Source organism: Convolutriloba macropyga, chromosome 7, assembly GCF_964194025.1.
Source record: "Convolutriloba macropyga chromosome 7, txConMacr16.3, whole genome shotgun sequence".
Lineage (NCBI taxonomy): Eukaryota > Metazoa > Xenacoelomorpha > Acoela > Convolutidae > Convolutriloba > Convolutriloba macropyga.
In genome coordinates this window covers 48,353,073-48,371,912 of record NC_134474.1, presented here as the reverse complement: position 1 = coordinate 48,371,912, position 18,840 = coordinate 48,353,073, and the positions used below count along the sequence as shown (strand labels likewise).

General features: G+C 35.3%; 1 protein-coding gene across 2 annotated transcripts in view; it reads right to left on the bottom strand.

Annotated features, from left to right (window-relative positions):
- LOC142342926 (N-acetylglucosamine-1-phosphotransferase subunits alpha/beta-like) overlaps window positions 1-18,840 on the bottom strand; it is an 81,240-nt gene that overhangs the window by 35,713 nt on the left and 26,687 nt on the right. For both annotated transcript variants that reach the window (XM_075394603.1, XM_075394604.1), the window contains exons 8-12: window positions 12,506-12,719; window positions 11,903-12,213; window positions 11,445-11,607; window positions 2,080-2,489; window positions 1,715-1,821 (exon numbers count right to left, since the gene is read on the bottom strand). In XM_075394603.1, coding sequence (XP_075250718.1) covers window positions 1,715-1,821; window positions 2,080-2,489; window positions 11,445-11,607; window positions 11,903-12,213; window positions 12,506-12,719 — 1,205 coding nt within the window. The remainder of the gene's footprint in view (window positions 1-1,714; window positions 1,822-2,079; window positions 2,490-11,444; window positions 11,608-11,902; window positions 12,214-12,505; window positions 12,720-18,840) is intronic.

Here is an 18,840-nt window from a genome sequence, read left to right as displayed (position 1 = left end):
ATACTGTCTGTGCTTTCAATTTCTTACGAAGTTAATTACGACCCCAAAGTTTGCAAAGATTATTCTATTTGCTGATGAACATTGAAGCTGTTAATTTGAGTTTTGAAAACGTAAGCCTTGATTAAAAAAGAACAAAAAACTGGCTGGAGTCAAATTAACTTCTGATAAATAGTCCCGAATTTAACCAAAACCACTCAATTGAATATAAAATCTTGTGGCCAAAACATGGGCTTTTATCTAAACGAAGAACGGATCAAAATGAACCTAGCTGCAAATACCTAGGAGTTGTTTGGACTCTTAACTAGCTTTTCAAACACACCTCGGCTATATAAAAACGTCGACGTAGAGAATGGCATTATTTCGAAGTCATTTTGTTCCGAGAAGTAAATTAATTGATAACTATAAAACAATTTTTTTTCCAATTATACGGTGTTTTCGTATATGGATGTTGCAGTCATTCTTCCTTGAAACCCATTTGTTTTTCAGAGAAAAAAATATAAAATTAAAACCCTTCCACAAAAAGGGACACATGTAGCGATCGGTTTACCAAATAAAGGATTCTTTCTGTAAATGAACCTCATATATATGAGCTAATAAATGTCTTGAAATCAAAAAACGATCAACATTACCAAAATTTGGCAATGATTTATTCAATGCTAAAAACAGTAGAATACCAATACGATGTCAAATTAAAAACTTTTTGACTGAGCCATTTTGTAAAACCAAAATTCAGAGAAGGTCAAATAGATTCTGTGGTGCAAAATTATACAATGAATTGAGAACATGGAGTTATTACGTTTCAAGTTATACCGAGCAACTATAACTAATATTTGCCATAACTTGAAAGGATCCTATCCAGTCAACAATTTTGAATTGATAAATTTCATATTCGCTAACTAACAATCTAATATGAAAGGTAATTGCAAGTTTTTCTTTTTGTGAACAATGATTGTTGTTATGTGCTGTTACATTACATTAAATAGGATAAGCTACAAATGGAAACTTGACGCTTCCTTCGCTTATCCCCGCCGCTGATTGGTTGATCATCAAATAGCTAAATTCTTTCGTTCTTTCTTTAAAGTCAAGAGCTCAAAAGTCACTCGAGAAGTCAAAGCAGTCAAGCAAATATTTTGCATAACATAGCCGGCAGATTGCCGGAATAGCTGCGAAATAGACTTGCGTGCCGTAAAATACAGATGGAAAAAGATACAGAAGTGAGTTGATAATAGTTATCGCCGCCGCCTATAAAACTTACAAGTTTATTTCAAAGGTTGTTTTTGGGTGCAAAAAAATTTTCCCTGTCGCGTCTCGAACCGGCGCTCTCCGGATTAACAGCCAGTCGCCTTAACCACTCGGCTGTCGGACCATACAATCTGTTTTCTTACAATCAACTTTGTTTTAGGAACAGATTCTGTTTCTGAATAACCGCAATTTAGGTCACGCAGAAAGCGTGAAATCAAGCGCGAAAAAGCCATTTAAGCAGTGACGAGACAGAATGTTCTAGAACAAATGTAAAACGAAAATGAAGCGTCAGACGACGAAACAAAAAAAAACCAAGAGCACCGCAATATAGCTACGCTCAGCTTACAGCTTCGCAGCTATAAAAAAAAAGACCAACACGTTTACAATAATTGCTTCAAACTTCGTTCGAGAGCAATTAATTACATTTGGTGACATCCCACAGGTGTGGGGCTCCATTAATGATGACAGTTACCTGTTGACATATCGGAGTGACTCCTTGAAAGTATCCTTTGTTAGATCTGTCTTCTTCTGAGATGGCTTTGTACGATTTGTGATTAATGCTGCTAAGGCCGAGTTGTTCTGAAAACAAATTGTTTCGAGATTGAATAATCTATGCTACTAGATGTGATATCATTCCTACTATCCTGGGCAAAATTATGACTGTAGTTCAGCTTTATTCGAGACAATTATTTTCCCCATTTTTGAAAATAAGCTTGCATGTGGACTCTCCTAATTCAATGCATGTTTATTCAATGCAATAGCAAGGCAATGTCCATGTGAAAATTCTCTTACACTTTTTAAGCCCAAGAATGAAAGAAATTATTATTTCTTTCTCACCGTTGCGCTGACATTGTGCTGACCCGGTTGTTGTCTATGTCCTTCAATTGATTGCAACTTGCGATTGTTAAATGTCTCCACCTTATCGTTCTTACCACCACCTTCTCCATTGAGCTCTTCCATTGCATTTTGCTTCCTTTCAAAAACGGCATCCACAATTTGTTCAACATCGTCCTCGTCAATTTTAGCCACATTCGGTTTCTCATTCTCTCTGTCAGTTTCACCTTTGGTATCTGTTTTGCCACCATCTATTAGCTTTTTCTGGTCTACAAGTGTTTGTTCCACCTCGCCAGTAATTACGAAATGCTGCAATTGCTTCATATACGGCTCAGTTAGTTCAAACACTACTTGTTCAAAGACAGAATAGGCCATAGTCCTGTTGGCATAGAAACCAAGAACTTTGCTCAAACCTGAAATAAGCCAAATTATCACCACAACATTTGAAAGCATCGTCGAATTCTCATTCAAATGTCTGCAAAGAAACATTGAGCATTACGTCTTGCATTGATAAAAGGTCGCATTGTCAATGCAAATACGTAATCAAAACTTCAGAAACTTGCGTGTTTCAAGCATAAATCTAACAATTTGGCTACCAACTACAATCTTGACAAATTTTGCAGTTTCACTCCTATCAAGTGCTGCCTTTATAGACCACTTGCCTTTCGTAGAAAATCGGTAGCAACAGATAAAGAACACAGTCAGAGTCGTCGCGGCAATCTGTTAAAACTATTTTCAAATTTCGAATATAATTTTATACGATTCTACTAATCAACTTCGACGTTTTACCGAAGCCTCCGTAGATATCAATATTGTCGTCAAAGTCTTTTAGAGAGTGAAGTAAGTCATTTCTGATTTAAAAAACAATTCACCTAAAACAACTGCTAGCGAGTCTAGCAAATGGCGTCACTACATGCAATAAGTTAAAGCTCACTAAAATGAATATAGCTGTCCAATTACTCGACAAAAAGTTGTTACTGACTTTTCGACCTGTCGTCTCAAAATCACAAAGAATGGATTGAGACAAAAAGGAGAAAAAAATTGTTGTGATGTCTTGAATTCATTCAGTAATGCCCTCAAATATCCTTCAATTATATATTAAGATATGACGTGAACTCTTCCAGTTCAATTATGCAAGAGTAACTCACAGAAAGCCGAAGTTTTTGGGAATGAGGCAAGTCAGTAGTGGCCAAAAAAATTTTCGGGCGAATAAACGAATAAAAAACATAGCAGAACAAGCCCTGAAACAGTTCAAGGAATCTTCATTGACTAAACAAAAAACTAGACCTACAATCGACTATGAATGGATTAGAAAAACCATTTTGGAAGAAATCCGATCAAAAAACGTAAAACTCTAAGTCAAATTGCCGCATGTGAACAAAAAAAAACGCAAGCGAGAAAGCGAATTTTTGTTTAAACACCGTTTTCTCACCCTGCTTTAAAATTACAGTGAAAAAATTACGCCATAAAACCGCTCGCTTTTTCGCTCCAATACCTGTTTTGGCGTGACCAAAATAAATCATCACTTGTCCACAATTTGACTTCAGAAATCATGAAAATGTGTCAACAGATCTTTCAAACGGAAAAAATAACCGGAAGAATTCTGGGGTTGACTCGAAGCAGAAAACTGGCCAGCCTAACTGACATAATGGATATTCTACATAAAAACACCAATCACTTCGAAACAATAAAGTGAAAGTGAAAATGTATCTGACCAGAGAAGCTGATAAAGCATTTGCCAAAAAAATTTAAATGAGTTGTGAATCCAAAAAGGCTATTGACAGAAGACCATGCGACACGTTAAATTTACATTTTTTAACGACTAGAAATTGAAGGAAAAACCAACAAAAGTATTTCAACTAGAAAACGGAGGTAAGGGAAATGAAATGAAGGATAAAATCAAGAAATATTCTGTAAAAATTCAACAAAATTTAGCCACGAATTGTGGATAAATCGCCAACATGCTACGTCCGAACTATTATTTAACAAAAACTTTAATCATTACTTCTGGTCAAGCATACACCAATTCAAAACTTTGCCGATTTATACAATAAAACGAAGAACGAAAAAAGAATAAGTTATAAATTTGTCTTCTTTTTTTATTGTACAGTGCCCTGTCTAGCTTCCAATGACTTCCAGCAACACCACTAGAAAAACTCCGAATAAAAAACTGAACAGTACAAAATTGAACAGACTAAAAATCGATAAAACCTGCATAAAAATAAATCAATTATAATTATCAAAAGAACTCAAAACTAAAATCAAACAATCAAAGGCAGCAAAAAATAACATTAACAACGGAAAACCCAAAATGCTATAAAAAGTTGAAGAATAGAAAAGCACTTAAAAACAATGAAATAAAAAATCTAGAAAAAATTGTGAATTTTTTGATATTACGAGAGCACATAGAGCCAAAAAAAATTCAATGGAGCCAATAGAGTATTGAAATGCTAGCTTGAAATGATAGGCAAAATATAACAGGCTAAGAAAATTATCAAAGATTAGAAAGGAAAACAAAAAACCGCAAAAAAAATAAAAAGATATTAGATATAAGATATAATTTAAAAAAGCTCAGTTTATTCTCAATTTTCTCAACCAAAAAAGACGCCTAATAACAATAAAACTGTAATTATGTGGTATCTAAAAACTCCTTAAATAATTAGCGTCTAATCAAATCCCACACAAAGCAGTAAAACAAAACAAAAAGCGAAAAATCGCTAAAATTCTACTAAAATTCATCAAAATAGCTGAAAAACCTGCGAATTGATATATAAATAATATTATTTACCAGACACCTTCAAACCACTATCAAAACCACCCTTAAAGTAATAAAATATCATAATCATCCTTTTAAACAAAAAATAAGAATAAACTGTTTCACAAGCCTCGCGTGAACAAAAAAAATTTGCTCGCTACAGAATTTTTTTCTCACCTCAATTTCTCGCTCTTTCAAAACCACACTCTTTCCGCTACACTTTTAATTTTGTTCAACAGCAAAACCACTCCAAAATTTTCTGCGCGTGTCATTTTTTGCTTCATATTTCACTCCAATAAAAATCGATTAAAAAAGCACTTCGAATCCTAAAAAGACAGCGCCCCAATACATTTCAAATTCTTTCAAATGTAATAACTAATAAAAAAAACGGAACCAGCTTTGGCGCACTATTCATTTTAAGCTTAGTAGCAAAATGACGCACAATGAGTTCATCTGCTTGAAAGAACAATTCAGATCCAAAAAAAATTAAGTCAAAACGGTCAATAAAAACTGAATACATCAATTATTTGTTTGAAACGTTCAAATAAGTGTGAATAAAAATTCAGACGACAAAAGTTCAGATAGATACGAACGAACGAATTATTCTCGAACGACTTTCAATTGTTTGGCTTGAGTTTAGACTGGCAGGCTTCGCCAAAAAGCACTGAAATTTCCTTCCAGACAGAATTTCAAAAAATTGAAGATGGCCTGACTATTGGCTTGAATAGGTAAAAAAGCGGACAAAATTAAAGCAAAAATCTCTGGTCAGGCCATTAATTTGAGATAACTCACCAGCAATTCATAACTTAAGCGATGAAGTCGATAGTTGGGTCTGCCCGAAAATATCGAACACGACGACGAGCCACCAAAAACACGAAAAAAAAACTTAAGAAAAAATGGAATCAAGGTTTTTATTCGTTAGCCAAGATAGTCATACTATTTAGTTACAGAAACGATTAAAAAGCAATGTTTGCAAAGCAATGTTTTCAAATCTGACAAGATTGCTAAAAAATGTGAAAAGCAATTTTGCTTTTAAAAATTTTTAGATTTCATTTTTTTACCCAGAAGTACTCCTTCAGATTTTTGATCAGTTATCTTTCGGGGCTTGTTTAACTTGAATACTGAACGTAATTATAAGCAAGATGGCCTAGGCGATTACTTCATTACATTTGTTTCGTCATAAAATACCTTTGAAAACTAATTTTTCAAATTACATGTTCTGTCACACTTGAATTTTATTGCCATTTAGTTCTATCGCAATGGCTTCATATAATCAGCAAGCACACCAATTCATGCTTATTTTGCTTGCTTATTTAGACCTAAATACTAACTGTGCGAGATCTGCTTCTAGAAAAAAAATTCTTCCCGCGGAACTCCAAATAACTAAAGTTAGCCAGATCAAATTTCCTAATACGTTTCGACAGGAAAAACAAATCCAAACAGAAAAGATCAAAATAACCAAAGACGTCGTAGTTAGCATATATGAGCTCACAAATAATTTTTCATTGACTTTCAAATGTATTCAGAAACTGCATTCGTGGGCGGAATAAGCTTCCAATAGTGATAAGAAAAAAGCTTTAAAAACAATTTTAGGGGTTAAATATGAAAGGAAAAGCTTGAACGGCACGGCACGGACGAGTTCCAATAGGCAAACGAGTTGCCTGATTTGAATATTTTTTCATTAGCGCTCTTTTCAGAAATCAAAAAATTTTCCCAAATGATGCATTGTTTGAATCATAATTTAGCAGCAGCTAACATTTACCAGGTGGTTAATTTAATTGCGATTGCAAAAATTGTATAAACTGACTAACGTCGGATAATTTGCTGTCTGACATCCTATCCACTAAGCTCAAAATGCTTTGATTCCAATCGCTTTTACTTTAGCAGCAAATTTTACTTTGGAATTAGAGCAAGTCGCAAAAATCACGCAAAAATTACTTTGATCACGCAAAAATTAAGAAGTCGAGAGCAAAAAAGTACCTTGAAAGCAAAAAATGTTATGGAAAAAAAGTAAAAAAAAACCTCAAGCAAAAATTTTGCATAAAAAAGACATGTCCGATTGCAAACTAAAAGAACCGACAAAAATCCTCGACCAGGTGCTTCAAAGTCCAAAGCCCCATCAAAGATATCAATATGATAGCAAATATCAATAAAAATAGCTGGCAGATTGGCAGAAAATAACCCCGATAGCTTTGTAGCAGTTTCAAAATGATAAAAAAAACAACGAAAAAGACATTTTCTTTTTTATTAATTGACGAGATGATATTTTGATCTGTACAACTTCCTGCAATTTCTTTCAAATAACCTTCAATTAGAGTTACACTCACCCACTTGACCTTAACTTTTGAAGTAACGAAAAGTCAACTTCAAAGTGAGCAAGTGGTTTCACAGAGTGAGGTAAGTCACGAGTGACCAAAAACTTAACCACGCAAACACTGAAATACCTCGTTCCACTAAGAGTGAAAATGACACAGCGCACGTAATTCAGTTGAAATTGCATTAAAGAACAAACAAAAGGCAAATTTGAAGAAATTGTGACGTCGTGTTCATAACAAAAGTTTTGTTGACGAAATAAAAAACATAGCAGGACAAGTCCTGAAAAAATTTGAAAAATTTTCATGGCCTACACAAACTAGACCAAGAATGGACTATGAATGGATTGGAAAAACGAATAAGATAAAATTCAATGAAAAAAATGAAAATACAGTAAAGATCGAAGTCAAATTTCCGCATTTGAACAAAAAACCACAAACAAGTAAGCAATTTGTGATCAAACACCGTTTTCTCACATTGCTTTAAAATTAGAGTGGAAAAATCTTTATGTCACAGAACTAATCGCTTTTTGCTCCACTCTTTCTTTCGGTGTCATCAAAATCATGATTTCAATTTGCTTTCAAAAATAATGAAAATGTGTGAATCAATCTTAAAAAAGACAGCGCCCCAATACTTTTTGAATTGTAAACAAAAAACCCAAGATAAGGCCGATAACAGCCCCAGCTATCGCTTTGCGGCTATTAACACCAAAAAAGTTTTAAACAATAGCAAAACCTCTTCCTGCAAAAAGACATGAAGAAAGCAACTGCAACCTATCAACTATTTTTGACAAAATGGAACCAAAGAGGGGAAAAAACTTTTGCACAAAACGGATAAAAAAGTCGCAAAATGAACATTTAGAACTTTTCTCTATTTCTCTACTTGGTGTTAAGCTACCCAAAACCTTTCACTGGAGAGCAGAATAATTAGCCGCTCTGATAACTTCAGCCCATCAGGGCCGAGAGTTTAAAAAAATTCAAAAAATTAAAATCGAAAAACTTCACTAACATATCAAAACTTATTTCTTGATTCAACACGCTGAAAAATCTAATTTATAATCAAACAAAAAAGCTATTCAATTAACAGATAAACAATATTAGCAAACAAAGGGTAGAAGCGGGTCGAAAAAATTGAAAATTCAAATTTCCTAAAATTTACAGAAATAATGCCCTGAAACAAACAATTGAGTTTCGAAAAACAACTTACTAGTCTGCTCAATTTAGAGAAGTTAGATAGGCATATTTAGCTTGAAAAACAATAAAAATGGAAAAAATTTGAAAAACTGACTAAAATTTTTTTACTGCGGTTTTCAATTACCAATATATATCCCTCAAAAGTCAAACTCTCTTCAAACAATCAAGGTCTACATGAAACATGAGGAGCTTTAGTAAAACTCATTTATTTAAAAAACGTAAACCAAATGTTAGTTATGGTGGCAATGGCGTAAGCGCGGGACCGAGAGGATAAATTTTGTACACACTAAGCTAATGTTAAAGTCCAAAGTTTGAAAACACAAGTCAACAATCAAAAAGGGGTAAATGTTCGAAACGAGAGAAGTCAAGATTCAAGTCATGAACAAACTTGCTCAAGTTAAAACAAAAACAACCGACTAACTTCACAGAAGAATTGCTCTCGAACGACTAGTAGGAGTTCTAATCAATTGCAGCCTATTTCAGTCGTGAGAAGAGGCGAGCCTGAATGGGACTATTAAATTCACATTAGGGGGCTTCAAATAACCTCATTAGAGGTTATACAACTATTTAGAGCAAAAAAGGCACCCGTTTCGGCGCACTTATCATTTGACTTTTAGTATTAAATTGCCGCCAATTGAGTTCAGCTGTTTGAAATTGTGAATGAGAGCGATTTTCAGATCACGAAAAACGCAGAAATTCAAGGGCGCGAAAGTCACTCGAAAGTAAAAAAAAAACAGTCAAGCGAAAATTTTGCATAAAAAACGACACACACCTTCACAATAATTGCCGCTCTTCAAGAGCAATTTAACACCTGTACAATACCAATACTCCTCTTCGAGTCGTAAAAAAGACCACAAGACTTATATAATTGCTAAACTTCGTTTGAGAGCAATTAATCAATTTTGGCTGAAAAAAGGGCCTATAAATACTTTCCACATTACATTCGCAGTTGGAACAATACGATCACCGATATCACCACGGAAATCTTAAGAGTAAAACTAATTATCATGGCTGGCAGATTGCCAGAAAATAGCCGCGATAGCTTTGTAGATCTGCAGTCTCAAAAAGATAGTATAAGAAACAGACCAAAAAAAATTAGTCTTCATTAAGGGCTGAGATTTTAATTTTAAGAATCTGTATAACTTATTGCTGCTTCTATTAGCTGCTCATAAAAACCCTTCAATTAGAGTGATATACACTCACTTGACCTTACCTCTTTGAATTAAAGTAAAGAAAAGTCAGTTTCAGAGCGAGGAAGTCATTTTTGAGAGTGAGGTAAGTCACGTCTGACAAAAAACTTAATCACGCGAATGAACAAAAAAACTCGCTCCACTAAGAGCGAAAAATGACGTCATGCACGAACTTCAGTTGAAATTGCATGAACGAATGAACAAAAAGTGGCTGACGTCATATGGTCGTAACAAAAATCGTGACGACGAAATAAATAAAAAACCAAGAGAAGGCCAATAATAGCTTCAGCTATCGCTTCGCGGCTTTTAAAAACGAACATAATTAAGAAAGATAAGAACAAATTAGAAAGGAAGAACAAATTATAGCAACAGAATGGGAACACAATGCACATAAAAAAACTGCTGAGGGGAACACCTCTGAGGTACCTCAAAACTTTCCTAGAAAGCTAAATGGAATTCACAGGTGTTTTCCTTGCCTGATTACAACAAATATTGTAATTATGCGCTCAGACATTTATCACTTGAAAAAGGTGTATATTCTAAAGAAAAATGGACCAGTTATCAAACAGCTTGCGTCATCAACGAAAATTTCACATGTGACTATTTCAGCTTACTGTTGAAACCTGGCCGGCATAGCAGCAAAATAGACGTGCGTGCCAAAATAGACTTGCGTGCCAACAACTTTGAGCGACGAAATTTCTACGGCTTGTCCAATTTCACCTGAAAAAATAAACATGAATTTTTGATGTTTTGAAATGATTTTGTTGTGAGGTAAGTTATGAATAATTAAAATTATACACAACAGACGGGAATTATACACAATTTAATTCGGAGTGCGGTGTATCCTAGAGAACTTTTTGGGTGCAAACACTTGCGACACTCGAGAGGTTCGAAGTCCCAATCTCCGGGATAACACCCCCCTCAACCACTAACAATATTTTTTTATCAGCAACAAACTTTATTTCGGTATGAGAGCAATTGAAATCACTCAAAATGAAGAACAAAGGCGTGAAAAAAATAACTGAATACAGAGAATGTTCTCATAAAAAGTGCAAAGTCGTGCAATCAAAGATTTTGTATACCAACATGTTTACAATAATTCCTTCAAACTTCGTTAGGGAGCAATTAAAAGCGAAAGAATAGAACAAAAGTAAAACAAAAAACGAACCTCAGCAGACCGGCAGCTAGGACATAACCGGCAGATTGCCACAAAATAACCGCCATTGAGTCCCATTACCGCCTTAGAATTGAAAGAACCGTATAAAAATCGATTCGACAAAATAAAAGTTCGAGCTGTTTTGATTGGATTTCGTGGTTAGACATACTCTTGTTTCTTAACGAGAGAATAGAAGATTTGGTATCCACGCCAATAGACATTAGGCATGGTAACTAAGACCAGATAGAACAAAGTTTAACACGGATCATCTAAAAGTGGGCTTTATTGGTTGATCCTATTTCTACTTTTGATTTCGCTTATTCTTCCTTTTAGATTGCTCTGCTGAGCAACTGCTGTTTAAAAGCAACTTTCAATCTGAGAGAGGAGCAAAACTAGACTGGAGAAGTAAAAATTTCAGTCTGGAGCTGGACAAAAATTTTAAAAAAAGCGGCAAAATGAGGTAAAGCGAAACAGACTTTTGTCAAGCGGAAGTAGAAAGAAAAAATAGGAGAGCTATAATAGCCGGCTGAGAAGGTCAGGTCGGTATTAAAAAGTACACAAGTTCAATCACTACCAATTCATCGACACGACACAACAATTTGCTAATATAAACTTTCGAAATAGTTTCCTTCTTTAAAGAATTCCTTCATTTCTTGTCTGAATCTGCTAACAGCGAAAACTGTTTTACAATGATTTTACGGAGGCCTCTAGTCGCCTCTGTCGTTAAATGCCCCAATACTAAAAAACACCCTACTACTTACGTATTGTTACATTTCTAGGGAGCACGTTAGCATTTCCTGCAGCCTCGACCAAGTGCTTTGAAATATTTGGAATCAGTAGACCATTTGGAACCAGAGGCAGACTCTGGATGATAACTGGGTGCTTCTGCTTCAATTTTGAAGTGTCAAAATCAACCACCTTGGTCTGAAACATTATCAGTTTTAGCCGTCTGCTCAATTTTAAATTAGAATGCCTTATTCGAAAAATTACAGAACATCCCAACCATTAACTACCATGTGAATTTTAGCAGTAGGTGTAGATGATTTCCATCGTCAAATTCAGTACAAAGAAATTGAATAGCAAAAGAATAGAAAATCATGACGAAACCAGCACATTTAAGTCTGAGCTAATATGCATAGGTATAATTATATGTGTTATCTGCATTACACCTTGCTGTATCAAAATCAGCGACCAAAAAACGGCATAGCAGTCCACTAACCAAGTAGTGAACAGATGATTTGCTTCTTTGTGAGTAAGGCGACTTCAATGTGAAATTCAAACTGATCGCACCCGCAGTCCCAGCTGGGATAATCTTGTCATCAGCAGGTGAGAACTTCAAAAGCACTGACCACTGGTACATACTATTTTCAGCCAGATCCGAATTGAGGTTCAAAATAACTTGAATGAGATGCTTGGTCGTCAGAAGCTTCACAGTTCTGATTAGAGCACTCTTCTGGTACGTCACATCAGATATGTTGAGTTTGTGTGATAAACAGTAGCTTGTAGCGTTAACAATAAAACTCCTTTCAGCTGAAACTAAGATTTCACAACAAAAAAATTCAATGAGTAAAAAAATTATTTACTTTTTGGTCAGCAAAAAGCTACGGAATTGCTTTAATCAAATTTTTTCAAAATTTTTTATTTTCAGACATCAATTCTAATTGTACCGTATTGAACAAAAGTTCAATCAAGCTTTAGTTGTACATTCAACCATGGACAGATGAGTTCACGTGGTTTTCCGATTGTCGAACGTCTTAACGGAAAAATCTAACATGTAGCTAGAAGATTGCACAATTTCACTAATGAAAGCATGTCGCTTCACCTAAAGAATGGTTGTAATGGTGTTCTCCACCAGATCTCAGACTGATCCTAGGCAGCTTTTTCAACGAGGCAACCCCGCAATCTCCGGCATCGAAGCCACACACCCTCTTGTTACATGACATGTCACAGTATTTGTCACCCAGCCATGAGTCAGTACACCCGACAGCACAGCTCCCATCTGATTGCGAATTCAATCCTCCGAAGTTGTTCTCATTCTGAACACACGCTTCTAGTGTTTTCTCAATTTAAGTTATTATTAATTTATATTGCTTTTCCCTGTAAATATTTAAATTATGCAGATCAGAGGAATAATGTTCTCTTTTCAGTGCTACGATTTAAAGAGCATTTGAATTGCTCACACTTCGAAATTCAGAGCGTTAAATAAAGAGTACTAAGGAAAAAATAGCATACATGTAGATGTCACATTATTATTCTTATGATTTGTCGAGCCCAAAATAATCCTTGTTATATCAAGTCTAATAGTTTACTGGCGCTCATTCATAACATAGCCGGCAAATTGCCGGAAAATAGCCACCGTTGACCCGCTTGACCCAGATTGGAGAAAAAATAGAAAAAAATAACGAGATAGAAATTGACAAATTTTTCGAAGTGTCAATCTTTTTTGGTGTGCAAATTCTGCATATTCGTTCAGATTCTAAATTTACATTTAACACAGCTTCTAAACTGAACGCTATTAAGCATAATACTAATGCCAGCTATCAATCGCTTGAATGAACTTCGACAACCTAATACACTTTGACTTAATCACCGGGCTTTATCGGCATATCCCGTTCTTCTGATTTTACACTTTTGACATACACCTTATTCACTACATTACGTAATTCAATATGTGAAAGAATATTAAATCCGTTCACTTGAAACAGTGATGAAGTAGGTCAGAAGTCAAGCGTGAAAATCGTGATTTATGTAAAACGAAAAACGTGATCAGAAGGTAAAGCGAATTAGAAAAACATAGCAGGACAAGTAGAAGAATTTCCATTGATAAAAAACTAGAACTAGAACAGACTATGAGTGAATTGGGAAAAACCATTTCTGAAAAAAAAACGGATCAAAAAATTACAACAAAAACAGAAAATCAATGTCAAAATGCCTCATGTGATTAAAAAACCACAAGCGAGACATGGAAATTTGGTTCAAACAAAAAACTAGGCCAAGAATGAACTATGAATGGATAAGAAAAACCATTTAGAAAAAAATCCGATCCAAAAGAGCGAATTTTCGTTCAAACACCGCTTTCTCACCCTGCTTTGAAATTAGAGCGAAAAAAAATTCACGCCGTAAAACCACCTGCTTTTTCGCTTCACTTCCTCTTTCGGCGTGACCAAAATCACTACTCCAATTTGACTTCAAACATCAAGAAAACGTATGTGTGAACAGAACTTAAAAAATGACAGCGCCCCAATACAATTCAAATTCTTTGAATTGCAAAATGGAGATGAGAGGATGACGGCGGCTATTAATAATATAAACCGACTAACGTCGGATAAATAGCTCATGAACAAAACACGGGGGTAGGTATTTTAATTTAGAGGGGGAGGGGGGCTTAGAAAAGGTTTTTGGGTGCAAAAAACGTCTCCACTCGGGTTCCAACGTAAAATGTCAACCACTCAGCCACAAATCATAACAACACGAACCAATTTTATTTCAGAACAAGGTGACCTAGATCACGAAATTGAAGAACTGAAGTGTGAAAAAGTCACTCAAAACAAAAGAATACTCTAGAACAGAAGCGCAAAAGCCTCAAGCGAAAATTTACATACAAAACAGCCATTAAAGTACCGGAAACGAGTCGAAGATCAACGAAGAAAAACTATTAACTAAGACTACTTATTCGAGAAATATCAAAAAGAAATAAAGCAATATGCATTGAGAAACAAAAAATTTTAGTTAAAAATTTGGGAGATCAAAAATTCTCAAAATCACCTGTTCACCTTGAATACTACACTCCATTCCTTGTTATTATGCATAACAATCTAAGCTACTGTAAAAATCCAATGTTCTAAAACAGATATCAATGTTGAAAGTTAACTTCAGCTAAAAAAGAACCTATAGAATACCAATACTCGTCTTCCGGTCATAAAAACACACACACGTTTAAAATAATTTCTTCAATAGTTTGAGAGGAAATAATCGCCACATCTGTAATTGAAACTAGCAGGCCCGGCAAACTATTACAGAGATGACTGTTTAAGGATTCAATAATTGAAGTTAAGGAAACAAAAATGGGCGAAAGGCGGAGATAAAGCAAAAGGAAAACAATAGATCCACCCACGCCCGAGCACACACACACACCCACACCACACACAGAGACAAAAAGAGAACGAGACAGAGAGAATTCTGAAACTAAGGAAAAAGAGGTGAGAAAAAATAAGGCAGGATAAGAGAACGAATATATTGGAAAACGATAGAAAGAATACTGAAATGCGAAAAAAGAGGAGACAGATCTTAATTGCTCACAACAAAAAGAAAGCGAGAGAGAGAGAGAGAGAGAGAGAGAGAGGAGAGGAAGAAAATTAAGAGAGGTGGGAGAGATTAAAATGGAAAACAACAGTAACAGGGAGGAAAGGGAGAAAAAAGAGCGGAAAAAGAGGAAACAAAGATTACCAGCACATGTGGAAGAGAGAGAAAGATGTAGAGAAAAATAACCGAGCAGAAAGATACTAAAAACGGTAAAAAGAAAGAGATACAGAGAGAGAAACAGTGAAAACCTGAGCGAGAAAAAAAAGGGGAGACCGAAAAAACTTATTGAGAGGATAGATATAATGGAAAACGATAAAGAGAGAGAGAGAGAGAGAGAGAGAGAGAGAGAGAGAGAGAGAGAGAGAGAAAGAAAGTATATTGAAATGTGAAAGGAAAAAGAAAGAAGTTAATTGCACGCGGAAGAAAAATTGCGGGTGAGGAAGGGAAGGGAGATGAAGAAACCGTGAGGAAAAAGAGAATGATGGACACGAGAGAGAGAGAGAGAGAGAGGTCGCTAGAGAATGAGGGAAAATTGAAAGGCGAACGAAAGACAGGAGAGAGATAACAGAAAACAGAGGAGAACGAGATTTTATTGGAACACTAAATATAGAAATGAAAAGAAATGAAAATCAGAAAGACAAACCCACACCTACACGCATACATACAAGAAAGAAAGAGGGTTGCAGGGAGGTAATATTGAAAACGCTACAAAGGGAGAGAGAGGAGAAAGAAGAACAGAAGAAACACGGAAGAAAAGAATGAGAAAGTATATTGGAGCGCGCGCTCGGCGCGGCGCACACACACAGAGCGAGCGATGGAGAGAGAAGGAGAGAGAGAGAGAGAGAGAGAGAGAGAGAGAGAGAGAGGGAGAGAGAGATTGTGGTAAAACAAGAAAGCAAGAGATAATTTTGAAACAAAAAAGGGGAGTTTGAGAGAGGTTATTGAAACAAAACCGAAAGGAGCGAATATTGAAACACAAAAGAGAAAAAGAGGGAGAGAAGGTGAGCAAGAGATGATGACAGTTTGAAAGAGAGAACAGGGGAGGGAGGGGGAGATAATATAGATAGATAAAATAAAGAAACAAGAAAGAAAGCAGAATGAAAAGGCAAGATTAGAGAAAGCAGAGAGAGAGAGAGAGAGAGAGAGAGAGAGAGACGGAGAGAGAACACGAGAAGTGATAAAGAGATGGAAAGAGAGAAACTGAGTGGAGAGAGGTTCAAAACCGAAAAGAACGAGAGATTGGGAAAAAATCAAAAAAACTAAAGTATGGGTACGGCTACAAACACTAAATTTTAGAGCAATTAAAAAGAAGACCGCAGAAAACCACTAATCGACTATGAAAAACATAGCCAGCAGATTGCCGAAATAGACTTAAGTGCCGCATAATACAGATACAAACAAGTTGAAAAAGTTATTGACGCCGCTCAATAAAACTATGGAAAAACATTAAGCGATAAATTAATAAGGCTTGTATATTGTCTCCGCAAAAACCTTTTTATAAGGTACCTTTTTTAAACATACAAGTTTCTTTGACCTTCAAATAAATGAAATCAAACTAAGTTTTGAAGTGCAAAAGTCATTTTATTGCGTGAGGAAAGTCATAGATGATTAAAATTCAATCACTCAAATGGCCGAAGAACTTTTACTAGAAAGAGTGAGATATGAACAGTCAGAGGAAGAACTCATTCAGAAACTTTGACTGTTTCAGCGTTGCTGTGTGGCCAAGTTTAAAACCAAAAAAGAACGCCAGATGACCAAACAACAAAAATATCGGATTGCCGGAAAATAGCCGCCGTTGATTCCCATAACCAAGATTGGGATTGAAAGAAGAGAAAATCTAGTGAAAAAAGATTTTTGTACAAACAATTTTAGCGTGCGAACTATTTTGATTCCATTTTGCAGCTGAACAGGCTCCTGTTTCGTAGTGAGACCACACAGGGGCTAGTATCAATAACAATAACCATTAGAGACAGTAACGAAGGGCTTTATGGGTTTATCCCGTTTCAATTTCGTTTTTTTTATACTGAATTTGTACATTTTGACTTGCTTTGCTGAGCAACTTCTGTCTAGAAAAACTTTTAGCAGAATGAGAGAAGCGTGAAACTAGCCTAGAGAAGTCAAAAAGATTTCACGCAAAATGTCGAAAAAGGCGGCAAAATCAGGTAAAGCGAAAAAAAACCCGCTGCGAGAAAAGAAAATTTAATTCGAACAAAAAACTAGGTCTAGAATGAGCTGTGAATGGATTGGGAAAACCATTTAGAAAAAAATCCTATCCAAAAAATCGAAAAACAGTAAAAATCAGAGTTAAATTGCCGCATGTGAACAAAAAACCACTAGCGAGAAAGCGAATTTTTGTTCAAACACAGTTTTCTCACTCTACTTTATAATTAGAGCGAAAAAACTTCGCGCCGCAAACCCACTCGCTTTTCCGCTCCATTTCCTGTTTTGGCGTGACCAAACTCACTACTCCAATTTGACTTCAAAAATCATGAAAATGTGTGAACAGATCTTATTAGAACATAGCCGGAAGAAATTCCGGAACGACTCGAAGTGAAAATCCATTTGAACGTCATCTACTCATCAAACAAAACGTGCGTTCACTAATTTATGATTATCTTGACACAAAACCATGAAACAAAAAAATAAAGACAATAAAATCAAATCTGTTAAAATATGATAAAAAATCTGATCAAATTTTGTTATAAATTGAGATCCCGAAAAACCTATCCCCGCCAAAATAACTTCATCAAAACAACTAGTACTTACTAAAACCACTTCTGTGAATTTTGAAAAAATACTTTAGGCTAAATTATGAAAAGAAAGCTCTTAAAAACAACTTTCACTGAAAAACTGGAAAAAGTTATCAATTTTTTTAAAATTTCAAATGCATATAAATTCAAAGAAAAATTCTCCATCAGCCAATAGGGTATCCAGAGTCTCGCAAAACAATAGAGAAGTCATAATAGGCTAACAAACTTAGCTAAAAACAAAAAACTGCAAAAAATTAAGAAAAATAGTTCTAATTTTCGCCATTTTTTTGTCATATTTCTCAACAAAAAATGATTCTTACCAACAAAACTGTAACCAAATGTTATCATAAATTTTCTCAAATAGAAGGGGCTTCTTCAATACCCATTTGAGCCAGTAATACAAAATAATCGTCAAAAAACTCAAAAATCAGCCCGAAAATTAGCAAAATACATTAAAAACCTCCGAATTATCAAAAAATTCACATGAATTTCCAAAAACCTTCAACGCACTACCGAAACCAGCCTAAAATTAAAAAAATCAAACCTCTTAAGCAAATCAAATGAAAAACAACTGCTTTAAAATGCCGCACGTGAACAAAAAAATTTCGCTCGCTTAGAGAAAATTTTTTCACACATCAATTTTTCGCTCTCTCAAAAACAGCGGTATGAACAAAAACAACTCTCTTTTCGCTCCGCGCTTCACTTTTGTTCAGCTCCAAAATCACTCTAAATTTTTTCACGCGTTTCATTTCCCGCTTCAGAAATCACTAAAATAAAATTGATTAACTAGGCATAGGCTAGGGAACCTTATGGCGCAAAAACGTATGAGGTATTTCAACAAGGACATTTAACACTACGCTACACGGGATTTGTACCGTCAGCTCTCGCAATTTTTATTTTAGCAACAGAGTTAATTTATGAATGCACGCAACTCAAATCACTCAAAAGAATCAAAAAGACAAGACTGAAAAACTCACTCGAGAAGTGAAATCGAAAGAAATTAGTTCATTGCTTTGAGCGAGATATCTGCAAGACCATACAACCCTCCGGAAACTGCTCCTGGCTATCAACCTTCTAACCCGAGTTCGATTCCCACCAATTTACT